Source organism: Sinocyclocheilus grahami, unplaced genomic scaffold (assembly GCF_001515645.1).
Source record: "Sinocyclocheilus grahami isolate Dianchi unplaced genomic scaffold, SAMN03320097.WGS_v1.1 scaffold520.1, whole genome shotgun sequence".
Lineage (NCBI taxonomy): Eukaryota > Metazoa > Chordata > Actinopteri > Cypriniformes > Cyprinidae > Sinocyclocheilus > Sinocyclocheilus grahami.
In genome coordinates, this window is record NW_015505699.1 from 649,251 (window position 1) to 665,346 (window position 16,096).

At 35.4% G+C, this 16,096-nt stretch overlaps 2 protein-coding genes across 2 annotated transcripts in view; one reads left to right on the top strand and one right to left on the bottom strand.

Moving 5' to 3' along the window:
* dock4a (dedicator of cytokinesis 4a) overlaps positions 1–6,693 on the bottom strand; it is an 82,577-nt gene extending 75,884 nt beyond the window's left edge. The window contains exon 1 of the mRNA XM_016237639.1: positions 6,525–6,693. Within this exon, the coding sequence (XP_016093125.1) occupies positions 6,525–6,561 (37 nt within the window). The 5' untranslated portion in view covers positions 6,562–6,693. The remainder of the gene's footprint in view (positions 1–6,524) is intronic.
* Positions 6,694–7,339: 646 nt separating this feature from the next.
* Positions 7,340–15,270, top strand: LOC107554958 (zinc finger protein 277-like). Its single transcript, XM_016237640.1, has 12 exons — positions 7,340–7,417; positions 8,153–8,363; positions 8,480–8,568; positions 9,790–9,872; positions 11,088–11,179; positions 11,790–11,900; positions 12,641–12,773; positions 12,863–12,930; positions 13,009–13,105; positions 13,195–13,237; positions 13,318–13,492; positions 14,677–15,270. Exons 1-12 carry the CDS (start codon positions 7,384–7,386, stop codon positions 14,861–14,863), a joined length of 1,323 nt encoding a protein of 440 aa, XP_016093126.1. The 5' UTR covers positions 7,340–7,383; the 3' UTR covers positions 14,864–15,270.
* Positions 15,271–16,096: the final 826 nt, after the last annotated feature.

The window sequence follows — 16,096 nt, forward strand, 5'->3', positions numbered from 1 at the left end:
TTGTGGATTGAGTGGCCCATGGTGGCGGTGGGGTTATGGTATGGGCAGGCATATGTTATGGACAACGAACACAGGTGCATTTTATTGATGGCATTTATCCTGAGGCCCAGGTGCATTTATCCTGAGGCCCATTGTTGTGCCATTCATCCATGACCATCACCTTATGTTGCAGCATGATAATGCATGGCCCCATGTTGCAAGGATCTGTACACAATTCCTGGAAGCTGAAAACATCCCAGTTCTTGCATGGCCAGCATACTCACCGGACATGTCACCCATTGAGCATGTTTAGAATGCTCTGGATCGGCGTATACGACAGCGTGTTCCAGTTCAACTTCGCACAGCCATTGAAGAGGAGTGGACCAACATTCCACAGGCCACAATTAACAACCTGATCAACTCTATGCGAAGGAGATGTGTTGCACTGCGTGAGGCAAACGGTGGTCACACCAGATACTGACTGGTTTTCATTTTAACTTTAAACCTTCACTTCTGGCCAAAATACATGTCCATTATCCATTACACTTCCTCTAGTGAAAAAGTCCATCCCTGTTGTCCTCTCACAACAAAATCTACCAACATATTTACTTAGAACTGTTTTGGCTTGTAAATGGTGCTCAATCTGTGCATATTTCTCTCCTGATTCAGACCAGATGACTTTTCCACTGGAGAAAGCAACATTATGGAAAGAGGATCCATTAAGATGTTTGAAGTTAAAACACCTTAATGATGGATTTGTTGTTTCCTACAAACACACAGCTTGTTAATTGATGGACTGGAGTGGTGTGGATTACTTGTGGATTATTGTGATGTTTTTATCAGCTTGAGGTTTAACTGCAGAGGATCCATTGGTGAGCAAGTGATATAATGCTAAATTTTTCCAAATCGGTTCCGATGAAGAAACAACCTCATCTATATCTTGGATGGACTGAGGTTGAGTACATTTTTTTAGCACATTTTCATTTTTGAGCAAACTAGTTTTATACATGTAACAGATCCATAAATTAATCATTTGCAATGTGCACACTATAACATGCATTTACAACATATATAGGGTAAAATTTCATTTCATGCTAACTTTAAAGTTAATATTTTCAAAACACTAATACCTTAATAACAGTTAAATATAATCTTTGGGAAATCTCAAAATGAATAACCATTTTTTTATACTTTACAATATGAATTTGTTGGACCACTTTTTGTGCTTTTTTATTTCAGATGTGGTACTATGACTATGTCGTTGCTTGGAATGAGCTGTATTTGCTACAAAAAAATCCACTTTTGTGTACCACAGAAAAAAACAGCATGGGTTTCGAACAACATGAGCGTGAGTAAACAATTACAGAATTGTCATTTTTGGGTGAACTATCGCTTTAAACCCATGAGATAAATTAGAAGAAAGCTCTGAAGAATCAAAAGCTCAAAGCCTGAAATCCATAGAGATTCCTGTTCCTGGCAAGGCTATAGAAAAATGAATCCAATATTGGCTTCTTTTTGCTTTCTTCTGGAGGGTGAAAGGAATTATGGGAGTGAGTAAAATATGAGTGGATACTAGCAACAGGATGCTGGATGAGCTGATTGTACCAAAGAATAAAACCCTAATGATTGTTTTGGCAGTGACAGAGAACGTAGAGCGTAGTATGTTATTGAAGTGGTAACATGCAGAAATGAGTTCTGCACACATGACAATGAATTATGCAAAAAGAGCTGCTGAGATTGTTATAAGCATGAATGATTCAAATCTATATCCTGCTCTCTCTAAACGGAGTCTTTGCAGTGACAGGATATTTTTAAAAATACGCTCCTACATCACCGGTTTCAAAGAGCTCACAACTGACACTTTTACACCTTGTTGCGACATGCAGCTATTTGAACAGTGAAAGCTCGCCATGGGCAATAAACCTTTAAGCTTTCACAAATCTTTAAGTATATGTCAGCGTATACTAAGTATAGCTGTGTTCCAAAACCTAGTGAGCTGTCTTGCCATCTACTTCCTACATAGACAGCATCCTAACTGGACTGAAACTTAAGTCTTAAGTAACTGATTTGAAATGCTCTACATAGGTAGCAACTTGAATACTGTCTGTCTTGTCACATGAATACTGAGTGAAATACTCACATTGTAAAATTAGACTTAAATACTGTAACAGTAACAGCACACATTATGTTAAGCGTATGGATGTATGGCGTATAAGTCTTGACTCCCTTCCTACATTTTTTGTTGTTCAATAATCTTTTTCACTCACAGTAAGCATATACAAGACTCAATTTTACAGCTGATTCCAAAAGAGTTTGACATTAACGTGTTGCAAAAAGAATGTGTTACTGTAATAAGCGTAAACAAATATTGTATACAAATATTCATTAAAATAGCAACTTCAAAAATTGACCATCCCGCAACCGATTGCAGCAATGATTTTTTTATGAACTCTTAACTAAATCCACGAAGTCCGTACTTTTGTTGAGAGTTGACTGCGTGATTGAGTTGAAAAATGAAATTGGGGGAGGGGGTTGGTATACTGTATATAACGCAATAAATACCCTGCACACAAACATGGAATGAGATTGTTCATTTTAGTGATCGTTTTTGGTATTGAATGCAAATGGTTTGCTTAGACATTTCTGTCGACTCTTGGAAGATTTTTTTACTTAGTCTGCTGCAATGAATTCTGGGATGGCCCTGTCTGTTAAGGACACATGCAGCGCTGCCATAGGATTCGGCCAAAATTAGGTATCCTAGATGGCTGCATAATGTTGCTGCCAACCTTTTGAAACAGCTTTTGCATCCCATGATGCCTTAAAATGCTCGCTAGGTTTGGGAACAGAGCTTATGTGTGCACTAGAAGTCTCATTTAATTCCCACCAACGCCTCACAGATCTAGCAGCTGACTAGGCCTCTTCTAGCTTTCTGTCAATCTTATCTCTTTCTCGGAGTGGCAGCGTGCCTGTTGACCAGGGCACAGTAGAAGCCCAGTCAGCATGTGACAAAAGCAAGAGCCTCATTTGTATGACGAAAGCGCTGGCATTATAAATCCGAGCTGAGAAGCACAGGAACAGGATGCGCTGATCCCCGACTACATCGCTAAATAGTTTGACCGAGATCATTTTTTGGGTTGGTGGTAAGTGAAGCGGTGGATTTTTCAATTACACTAATTACTTCACCAATCGGAAGAGATGTGACATGGTACTGATGTGAATGTGGGAGTCTGGAACAAGAAGTAACAAGAAAAGTATTATGTGCTGGTGACATTAGCTTTCACTTTACTTCTTAAATGTTCAGAACATAATGGCGTAATTATAAACCAATATGGACTTGTCAAACTGTCTGTTCCCAGCTGTTCCCTGCAGATTCCACATGGTGGTTTCGATCACGAGCCGATCAACGTCCAAATTCAGTAGGGAAGCAGAGATGACATTCAGAATGACGTGATTTCAAAGGAACATTCACCGAAAAATAAAAATTCTTATGTCATTTGGAAGAATGTTTGAACTGTTTTCATCCATATAGTACAATGAAAGTCACTGGTGTCCAAAACAGCACTGGACTTCATTGACTTTCAAAACTTCTTGTTTTTGTTCAAATGTTTTTAAGAAGAAGATGTTTAAACGAAAGTCATACAGGTTTGGAATGACAGGAGGGTGACTAAATTATGAAAGAATTTATATTTTGGGGTGAACTATTGCTTTAAATTGACATTTATTTCTCACGCAACACTGCTTAAATAATAGGAAGGGATGTGGAGAAATCTACAGATGACTCACCAATGGATCCTCTGCAGTGAATGGGTGCCGTCAGAATGAGAGTCCAAACAGCTGATAAAAACATCAGAATAATCCACAAGTGATCCACACAACTCCAGTCCATTAATTAACGTCTTGTCAAGTGTAAAGCTGTGTGTTTGTAATAAACAAATTCATCATTAAGGCGTTTTAACCAAAATACCTCTAATATATATAACGCTTCCTCCAGTGAAAAAGTCCATCTCCTGTTGTCCTCTCACATCAAAATCTACTGACAGATTTGTGTTTTTGAACTGTTTTTACTTTGAATCAGTGCTTCATCTGTGCATATTCTTCTCCTGATTCATGACTTTTTCACTGGAGAAATGGAGTTATGGATAGAGGACTCATATTTTAGCTGGAAGTGACAAACAAACTCATCTACTGTATATCTTGCATGGCCTAAGGGCGAGTAAATGTTCAGCAAATTAAAATTTTTGAGTGAACTATTTCTTTAATTCAGAAGACTTGGAATACTGCACACAAATCAAATGGACTACATTCATAATACTTTTATGGCACTTTTGGGTCCTTTTTTAAGCGTAAACAAGCCAATCCCCATTTACTGTAATTGCAGGGATAAAAAAAGACCTTAAAATATTCTCCCTTTGAATCCCACAACAGAAAAAAAAAACAAGTCATGCAGGTGAGTAAATAATGACAAAATGTTCATTTTTAGCGATCTTCTCTTAGTCCCATTAATAGCCCCATTTCCTTCCATCAGCTTTGGTTTAAGAGGAAAAGCCAGGTGTGGGAAGATGATCAACAGACACATTCTTGTTTGAAATGCCATTGCATTTAATGATACATTTACTGTAAATAGCAGATGGTTCATTAAGCTGAATTTGCCACCAAAAGGGCTGAGAGGCCAAGATTACAGTGCACGTCTGTGTGTAAATGTGTATGCATACATTTATGTGTGTGTGTGTGTGCCATCCCGGCTGGACTCCGTCCATATTTCATGACTGATAAAGGTATCGGTAGCTGTGTACACTTTCCAAAGAGCAGAACTGTAATATTCAGCCATTTTGCCATATTCCACTGTAATATGCTCCAGATGTGGTTAGTGGCTATCATGAAAACAAAAAAAGAAAAGTTTTTTAATAAAAAAAATAATTTTTCTATTTTCCATAATATCATTCTGCAATTTAAGAACAGAAAAACAGAGGCTTTATTTTTTGTCCCACCTTCCCTGCCCCCTCAAACTACCTTTCTTCTTTGCTCTGACCTTCTCTCCTTCTAAGTGAAGAAATGACCAAACGTCATCCTGTTTATTTGAGTAAAGCTGTAGTGAACTAGATTACAGGAGACCTGAAGCCCATGTGAACTCCACTGTACTGCTGCACTCCTCAAACTGCTCAACTGACTTTATGTCCATCTCTACCCGTCAGCCAATGAGATGAGCCGATTCCAGGCTGCTCATCTGCCAAAAATCATCCTTCAAACTGTCAGCTGCTGTCACAACAAACTTACAAAAAAATAACAAATCAAAATAATAGCACTGTGAGGTTATCATTTGGCTCAACTTGCCCTGAAAATTTGATGGCACTTAATAGAAGCACTATTTTAATTTAGTGGATAATTAATCAGTTATCAATATGTACATAAAGGGTCTCTGTCTGTGTGTGTGTGTCTGTGTGTGAAAAAACAGAGAGAAAAAGATAGATCAAAGATGGATAGATAGATAGATAGATAGATGATATGTAAACATTTATTAATATGTAAACAAAAATGTACATAACTGAATAAATAAATACAAATAGAACGTAAGTCGAATACGTTATTGTTTGCTGTTGATGTAATAATAGATAGAATAGATCATGAATATGCCATTTCTCAAATAAAACAGTATTGCTTCGGTTTTAGACGTAAAATCATTTGCTCAGTAAATGAATTAGAGCGTCTATATATAGGAAAACAAAAGATCAGCCTTTACTGCTGCTATTTCTTCTTATTGCTGCATAGAAGGACTATTCAAATTAATAAAGGAAAACAAAATAAATAATTAAAAATTATTAAAAAATTAAAAAATAATAAAGCACACTCGATATGCATTATTCTGTCACTTGCCTTCAAGGTTTTAAATCAGCTGGAAATGATGTGACATTTCATCTGCCATCAGACTGTACATTTCACGGCTCATTATCGCACCTGCAGCGATCTAAATTGCGTTTTATTAACGATGCGGCAATATAATGTAAATATATTACTTACCAACGCCATATTTTTCATGTTGATATGTAAACATTTATTAATATGTAAACAAAAATGTACATAACTGAATAAATAAATACAAATAGAACGTAAGTCGAATACGTTATTGTTTGCTGTTGATGTAATAATAGATAGAATAGATAATGAATATGCCATTTCTCAAATAAAACAGTATTGCTTCGGTTTTAGACGTAAAATCATTTGCTCAGTAAATGAATTAGAGCGTCTATATATAGGAAAACAAAAGATCAGCCTTTACTGCTGCTATTTCTTCTTATTGCTGCATAGAAGGACTATTCAAATTAATAAAGGAAAACAAAATAAATAATTAAAAATTATTAAAAAATTATTAAAAAACACTCGATATGCATTATTCTGTCACTTGCCTTCAAGGTTTTAAATCAGCTGGAAATGATGTGACATTTCATCTGCCATCAGACTGTACATTTCACGGCTCATTATCGCACCTGCAGCGATCTAACTTGCGTTTTATTAACGATGCGGCAATATAATGTAAATATATTACTTACCAACGCCATATTTTTCATGTTCAGTCGGTATCCACATTTTTTCCGCGTCAAGCAAAAGAAAGTGTGCTATAAAACAGGGCAATTACGGCAGATACTATCCATATTGTTGTTACACAGAGGTTGCACTGTATTGTTCTGAGGGCAGAGTCACAGCAGCATCCCACATACACCACACTTCTCAGCCCTGAAGAAAAACACCATTGCCTCATGGGAGATGTAGGAAATGAATGAGAAAGATTGGATAGAGAACTACAACACCCAGTAACCGCATACACAGCGGCGGTTTAACTCTGATTGGTCCGTGCGTCATTCACCAGGTCACGTAAAAATAATAAAGCACACTCGATATGCATTATTCTGTCACTTGCCTTCAAGGTTTTAAATCAGCTGGAAATGATGTGACATTTCATCTGCCATCAGACTGTACATTTCACGGCTCATTATCGCACCTGCAGCGATCTAAATTGCGTTTTATTAACGATGCGGCAATATAATGTAAATATATTACTTACCAACGCCATATTTTTCATGTTCAGTCGGTATCCACATTTTTTCCGCGTCAAGCAAAAGAAAGTGTGCTATAAAACAGGGCAATTACGGCAGATACTATCCATATTGTTGTTACACAGAGGTTGCACTGTATTGTTCTGAGGGCAGAGTCACAGCAGCATCCCACATACACCACACTTCTCAGCCCTGAAGAAAAACACCATTGCCTCATGGGAGATGTAGGAAATGAATGAGAAAGATTGGATAGAGAACTACAACACCCAGTAACCGCATACACAGCGGCGGTTTAACTCTGATTGGTCCGTGCGTCATTCACCAGGTCACGTGATTTGAATTTAAAAAAAAAAACATGGCCGCTCAGACACACAGCACAAGTTTGACAGGTTGGTTAACGGAATTATTAATATTGGCAGAGATTTTATATTATATTGCTTTATTTGCGTTTATATCTAATTTTTAAATATCTAGCAAGTTATATGTTTATTTTTCTGAGTATGCTTAAAAACGTGTTAAGTTTGTCATCCGCTTTTCTGGACTCTAATGGTCAAAGTGGTTTGAACTGGTCTCCCAGCCCGTCTGCAAAGCTGGTTTCCAGCTGGTCTACCTGGTCTGCCAGTTGGAAAGAAGCCAAAAACGCTTTAAAACCAGCAACAGACCAGCCAAACAAGGCCAGCTGAAACCAGCAGACCATAGTTTAAGCTGTTTTTCTCAGCAGGGAGTGGGTGGTTAACGTGTAATATTTGTTGATATGGATCTTCTAATAGATGATCAGCGACCCTTTAATCTGTCACTGCAAAAGCTCATTTCGAAAAGGGCAAAACAACTCATAAAGTGCACTTAGGAGCACAAATGTTTCAGGTTTTTAGAGGATAACATTCTGTTTAACTTACATGAGTCACACCGTCATTTTGTGTGAATCAGCTGCTTGTTTGTGTGAATGTTGGACATCTTGAAAGGTCGTGGGATTTATGAGACAAGGGTTTCTCACTAGCTGGAGTAATTCAGACTGAATTAATGACCCAGAATGGATTTATTGTCTTCAGTCATTTAAAACACAAAGATATTTGAGCATCATATTTTATTAAATGTGTGAATATTGTGTCTTCTCTCATTGTTAGCTAAGCAGGATTGTATTCTTGAGCCGCTTTGTTTCCCCGAGCACCTGTGTGGTAGCGCTTCTCTCACCTCCTCCAGCGATGGCCATCCGGTGACCTGTGCTCTCTGCTCAGACTCTTTGCCCGCTTCCGTAAAAGAGCAGCTTCTCAAGCACATGGTGTTGGATCACAAACTGGTTATCGCTGATGTCAAACTCATCGCTGACTTTCCACGGTGAGAATTCACAAGATTTGTAACCTACGTGTGTCAGCATTTCTTTAAAGAGATATTCATCAAGCACAATACAAATAACACAAAATAATGAAAAAATGATAATTGTTTTGTTGCAGGTATATGTTGTACTGGAAGAAACGCTTTACAGAGCAGCCCATCACAGACTTCTGCAGTGTTATCAAGACCAACTCTGAAGGTCCTGTAGGTAAGACACATTTGAGCTTGTATTTACATGTATGTACATTTTATATAGTTAGTTAATAGCCATGGAATTTTCAATACTAATGCTAAAACTATTTTGAAAATATTTAAAAGCAAATTTTTTGTTGTAAACTGAATATGTTCATCTAACATAAAACATATAACATTTTTATCCACCCCTTAAAATTGTGATTTGATTCTGTCCCACTGTAGTAAACATAATGTAAAAATCACAGAATTATGTTTAATTATTATACTATGTTTAATTATAACCTAATTTTAATGAACAAAACATTATATTTAACATACTGTAGATTTAAATATATAAAAAATATTTAATAATATTTAACATTAAACATATTTAATTTTTACTGTCCCACATTTTGTACATTTCCACTTTTTCCCACATTTCCACTTTTCCAAACATGTAGTTTAATTTAGAACAAAAAATGCAACTCTGCGACTTACAAACCTTAATCTGCCTTTTTTTTTTTGTTGATTTTATTGATTCATTTTTTATGTTTTTTATGTTACAAAATCACACGTTTTTTAGCTGTATGTGGACATGACAAATTTTAGTAACAAGGTTCCAAAAGTGGAAATCTCATATAATTTAATTAAATTTGTATAATTTATGCATTTAGCAGACGCTTTTTTACCAGTATGTGTGTTCCCTGGAAATCAAACCCACAACCTTATGCGCTGCAAACGCAATGCTCTACCACTGACCCACAGGAACATATAAAGTGACCTGGTCTAAAAATGGCATATTGGTGATGATCTGCCATTAGTTTACCATAATTGTTTATGGATTCTAGGTCACAAATCAAGGTTATTGTTCACTGAAGCTATAAAATATAATCTTTGTTTATTGAAATGAAGCTAAATTTAAAAGATCAGAAAAGATGGGGGAAAAAAACTGAAATTGCCTTACTAACTGATATACAATTGCTACTTGCAATACTAAAAGTAAAACTGATATACAAATAATTAGAATTTGCTAAATTGAAATATGTAACAATTTTATACTAATAAACTAATAATAATAAATAAAAGCTAATTCAAATACTATAATAGCATATAAATGATACTAAAATAATACTGGATTGGGGAATAGCCCTTTAACTTCTCTGACTTCAAAGTGAAGTCTAAATCTATGAAGGCCTTTTCACATGGTGTCCTTTTTAGACTCATATTACCAAAAAGCTGCTTTGTGTCATTTTAGAACAACAAGAGCACTACTTCCTATTGTGTGATGCTCTGCCAGAGGACAGGATCCTTAGGGAGCAGCTACAACAGAGACGACTGGTGAGTGTTTATAAAAAGACAAGGACCTGCGACTGTCGGGTTAGGAGTGCTGATGCTGTGTGACATTAGGTTATGAGTATTCACAACTGATCCAACAGTAGCACAAACTTCAACCAAATTAATATGCAGAAAAAATGGAATATGAGTAACACCATCATAAGAGAAGACTTTGTGTCTTTTTAATTTTTAACTAAAATTGTAAATTAAAAAAGGAATATTTTTGCTTGATTTTTTTTGTTTTATTATTGTTATTGTAAAACAAGGGCTTTTTGTGTCCTGAACTAAAAAATATTGGATTGTGAAAATGTTATTAAAAAATATTAATGGAATGACAGTAGTATATATTTTCATATGTAATGAAAATGGTTTTGAAGAGATATTTTGGTTGATAATTATTTCATTATGAATAATTTTTTTTCTACCCACAAATCCTATTATGTCAGATAGAAAATGTCATTTGATCGATTGAAAATGTTATTGAGAGTTAAAAGATTATTGAAGCAAACTTTTTTGTTTTGAATATGTATATCACTTTGAATACTTAACTATGAAGCATTTTGATTTTTTGTTGTCTGTAAATGTTTAACAAAAATAATACAGCTGAAATACTGTTGCTGTGTAACTGTAAAAAAATTAAAAATATATATATTTTTTTAATTGGGTTGCCAGAAATTCCACAATCGTTACGTGCCTAAGAATACTGAGGAAACAATTAACACAGTGTTCAATGAGAAGCCAAACCCCACCTCCCACCAAGATTGTTTTTGCAGAGATATTATGAGTCAACATAATCATCTCACACACATTTCATCTCAGGCAAAAATCTGCGATTGTGGTTGCTAGGCAACCAGCGTTCTCAGCACCTCTGCAGTGGGCTCTGCAGTGTGGCGACCAGCTGTTTAACAGTGCAGCTGTGACCTTTCTCAATCATTCGGTGACGCTGCACTTCGCTGAAACTCGAGCTGAGAGGATTAGCACTGTTTAGTAAACACAAATCATTCGCAGATTGCGTCTGGGATAATTATGGATGATTATGGCAATCGAACAGCAGGTTTTCAGAAACGCAGAATGATACAAACACACCACACTGAGATTCATACCAATTATAAATACTGTTTATAGACTCAACAATTATGTAACCTATTTATAATGTGCACCATAGTAATGTCTTACAATGCTACAAAGTCTGTAATGAAGTATGATATATTTTGATAGGAGGAAGTTCTGGATCAGCAGCAGAAAGAGCGGGACGATACAACGTTTCATCACGCATGTATGTTCTGCAATGAGGAGTTTAATGGAAACAGGTGACCCACAACTGTCGTTTGCAATAAAAAAAAACTTATTTCTGATGGATTTCTAATTCTAGAATCAGTATATTTAACTTCAAATCATGTCTTGATGTGAAATTGTTGACATTTGAGTTTTGACATCTTGTACATGAGCGCTACAACAGACCCGATCTCTGATGTTTTTAAGAATATTTATAATAGTAATTATTTATATATTATTAATATATAAAATGTTCTATAAATTATATAACATGTATTTAATATTATGTAGTATTTAATAAAAAATTATATATTTTTACATTATAAAAAATTATAAATATTCCGTTCAACAAGTTTAAGGGTATTGATTTTAAAATCAAAAGTCTAAATCATACCAAGGTGGAGACTTTACTCATGAATATTAATTAGCTCATTTGACTGAAGGCCTAGACGGATTGCCTTGCAGTGTCAGAATAAATATTCATCAATACAGTTTTCATTGTATAATGACGTCTCAAGCCACCCATCTTCGGCCCTCCACTCTGACGCTTATCGAGATATAAACCACTATTTTTGCTTTATTATTTTACCATTTGTAGCAAACAGCACTGCATACTTGTGTAACTTGATGTATTTGTGCACTGAGGTCTTCACTGCTGAATCACATGGCTAAAGAACACTCTTTTAGCATCGGTCTGCCTGACAACATCGTCTACTGCAACAAGTTCCTCCACACTCTGGAGTGGAAACTGGAGAAGTGAGTGTTTGAGATTTTGCTGCAACACTGCATGTAATCTTACACACTTATACTTGCCTTGCAGTGTCAGAGTAAATATTCATCAATACAGTTTTCATTGTATAATGACGTCTCAAGCCACCCATCTTCGGCCCTCCACTCTGACGCTTATCGAGATATAAACCACTATTTTTGCTTTATTATTTTACCATTTGTAGCAAACAGCACTGCATACTTGTGTAACTTGATGTATTTGTGCACTGAGGTCTTCACTGCTGAATCACATGGCTAAAGAACACTCTTTTAGCATCGGTCTGCCTGACAACATCGTCTACTGCAACAAGTTCCTCCACACTCTGGAGTGGAAACTGGAGAAGTGAGTGTTTGAGATTTTGCTGCAACACTGCATGTAATCTTACACACTTATACACTATATGTTATTAATGGTCAAACCACTATTACAAATCGAGAAAATGGAGAAGGTTTGAATGCCCCCTCTTGGTGCTTGCAGTCATTGCATTAATCCCAAATAACCAGGTAGGGTTAGTGTTCGGGTCAGTGACAAATAAATCGAAGATGCAAAAATAAAGGCATAATGAAAGTTATTTAAATATGTATATTTATAGTTTTTTAAAAGTTTTTCTACTGATTATTAAATCTACTCACTGAAAATGTCCTTTTATTCCTTCATTCATTCTTAGTATTTTTCAAGCAAGTTTGTTTGTTTTCAATGACTAAAACCTATTGTTATTTTTATATAGCATGCAGTGTTTGTACTGTGAGAAAACATTCAGGGACAAAACCACTTTGAAAGATCACATGAGGAAAAAGCAGCATCGACGAATAAACGCCAGAAACCACGACTACGATCGCTTCTATGTCATCAATTACCTGGTATGATCATGTGTCGGGTTTGTACATGTTTCATCTGAACTATAAATATTCATCATGAAGTCCCCTATTGTGTTGTTGTAATGTTGCAGGAGTTGGGGAAGACATGGGAGGAGGTGCAGTCTGAGGATGACAGGGAGCTCTTTGAGGATGAAGATGAGTAAGGCCTTTATATTTTTACTCTGATGATCACATTTTCAGTTTTATTCTCCTTCCTGATATTCTGCACTCTCTGCAGTGATTGGTCAGATTGGCAGGCTCATCCTGTGTGTGCCGTGTGTCTGTTTTGTGAGCAGCAAGCAGAAACAATGGAGAAAATTTACACACACATGGAGGTAGGTATATGATGCTGCTGAAAAAGTATTTCACATTTCTATGCAGTTTCGCATCAGTATCACTAAGAACATGATTTGTTTTCATCCAGGAAACTCATGGATTTGACCTGCACAAATTAAAAACAGACTTAAGTGAGTAATGCAGAAATGTTTATGAGAAGAACCCTTGACCACACAGAGGGTCATTCATGTCATGTGTGTCATTTGTCCAGGCCTGAAGTTTTACCAGCAAGTGAAACTAGTGAATTACATCCGCCGTGAGCTTCACCAGTGCCGATGCTACTGCTGTCAGGAGAGGTTTGAAACCAAGGAGGAACTAGTGCAACACCTGGGTAACACAGGTCATGTGATGCAGCTGCCTGAGGTCTCGCACTGGGACCAACCACAGTAAGTATGACACCTTCATGATCACCCTTTTTTTTATTATATTCAATTGAGTTTCCATCTGGACAATTACAATTTTTTTTTTATTGTATTATTTTCACATGACCTTTTTTAGTATTATTCAATTAAGTTTCCATCTGAACAATTAAAAATTATTTAATATTATTTATTTTTTATTATTTATTCCACGGAAGAGGATTAGGGCCAAGCAATAGTAAAAATAAAACCATCTTGAGATTAAAGTCATTAAATTGCGAGAAAAAGCACATTAAATTTAGAGAAAAAAGTTGAAATAAAATGTTGAGAATAAACTTTTTTCATGTAATTTAATGAGTTTATTCTCAACATTTTATTTCAAAGATGGACTCGAACCCAGTCGACCGTATCATATGCTACATCTGATACGGTCGACTGGGTTCGAGTCCATCTTTCGCCGAACTCGCTTTTCTTCCTTTTCTCATCACATATCACATCGGAGAAGTGGAAAACAACTGCCTAAAACGAGTGTTTAATAATAATGTATTAATTGGGTAGGTTTAATGTTACTACAGTAAATCCATTGTAAATATTAATTTGTGGATTGAAAAGTATTTTTAACTGATTGTCGCGTTTCTCCTGTTTTCTGCATCAGTGTTGTTGAGAATGGCAGCGCTGTTTCATCTGCCTTTCATCTGAGTTTCTCAATATTTTATTGCTACTTTTTTTCTCAAAATGTAACGTCTTTAATCTCGAAATTAAAATGTTTTTTCTCGAAATTTAACAACTTTTTTCTCGAAATTAAAATTTCTTTTTCTCAATTTAACAACTTTTTTCACGTAATTTAATGAGTTTATTCTCAAAATTTAACGACTTTAATCTCGAGATGGTTTTATTTTTTGTTATTGCTTGGCCCTAATCCTCTTCTGTATTATTCTGTTATCTTCACATCACTTTTATTTTTTTATATTTATTTGAGGTTCCATCTGGACAATTAACATTTATTTTATATTATTTATTTTTATTATTTCTCGTGTTATATTATTTATTTGTATTATTATTTTATTAGATTTTTTTTATGTTAAATATTAGACCCAGTAAAGACTGTAAAATTGAAATGAGCCATTAGACATAGCAATAGTTTTTAATAATATGCTCTTATGCTGTAAAAAAAATAATAATAATTTAAATATGATGTGCTGCTTTTTCAGATACTACTTTCCTACATACGAGAACGACGCTCTTCTTACAGCTCTGTCAGACAGCGAGAGCGAACCTGAGGGTCCAAATCCCAGCTCTGAAGTTCCCATTATTGCTGAAGATATTTCAAACCTCAAAGTTATAAAACAGACCAGCGTGCTTAATAAACTGCTCAAAGACAGAGGCGGCTCTAACTGAAGATATGGGACACCCAGAGAATTATGCTCAAATTATGTGTCTATTGCAGAATATGTTGAGATTAATGATGTGACTATTCCTTTCTATTCATGTGGGTTTACAGTATATTGACAGTGCTCACATTGTGAAAAAGCAGTCAAATAAACTTTTATTTACCTGTGTCATGGGTTGAGCAATGGAAATCCCTAATTGAAAGGATTTGACTGAAAATAACCTTTTTGTTGGGATATTTTGGATCATGGCTGACAGGGCAGTTTAGTAGTGTATTGGCATTGTAAATATTAACATTTGCTTTAATAAAGTTATTGTCAGAACAGTATCAATAGTCGGTACAATTTACAGGTCCATTACACTAATAATGCTAAATTATTAAGAATAGCCAGATGAAGTTTAAAAGCAAAGTAGAGAATGGGAATGTATGAAATCAAAATATGGTGCTATATATGATGGTGTTAGTTATATATTAGGATAGGACAGAATTTCAGACCAGTGAGGTGAGAGAGAGACAGGATTGAGAAAGGTCTGCGAGCTAGGATTCGAACTCGGGACGCGCCTTTCTCCACGGAACTATTGACGCCAACATAGTTATATATTTTAATAGAAATGTATTCATTTATAATGTTCGGTCAAATTTGCAAATCTTCGCTTAAAATTTCTAGGGGAAAAAATTGGTCTTCTGTCAATAGTGTAGCAAAGTATGAAGCTGCACAAAAGTCACTTTCAATCCAAGCAGTTTATAACTCGATATATAAGCTCACCATTCTGAGATGTTAGAATTGTGAGATACAACATTAAACTCGCAACTTCAAGAAAAAAGTCTTTGTAATAGTAAGATAAAAAGTCGCAGTTACCTTTTTTTTTTTATTCCATAGCAAAAACAAAAAAACTATTGTGAGATGTAAACTCAGAATTCTGCGGGGGAAAAACACGGAGAAAGAAGTCTTCATGAAATAAAATGTCACATTTACCTTTTTCGTGTCGGAAACAGGCTTCCATACTATCGCATGAATTCCTATCGAATTGAACTGAATTTCACCAATGGAAATTTACAGAACAGTGACTGCATTTTTTAGTTTCTCTTGTTTATTTCACTTATTTAAACATGAAGCAATTCATGGAATATAGCCTAAATTTAATAGTAACCTAAATTTTGAAATATTTAGTAGGTTTTTTTTTTTGCCTGCTGGTGTGATAAAAACAATTCAATACACAATATTGCAGTAAAAGAGCCAC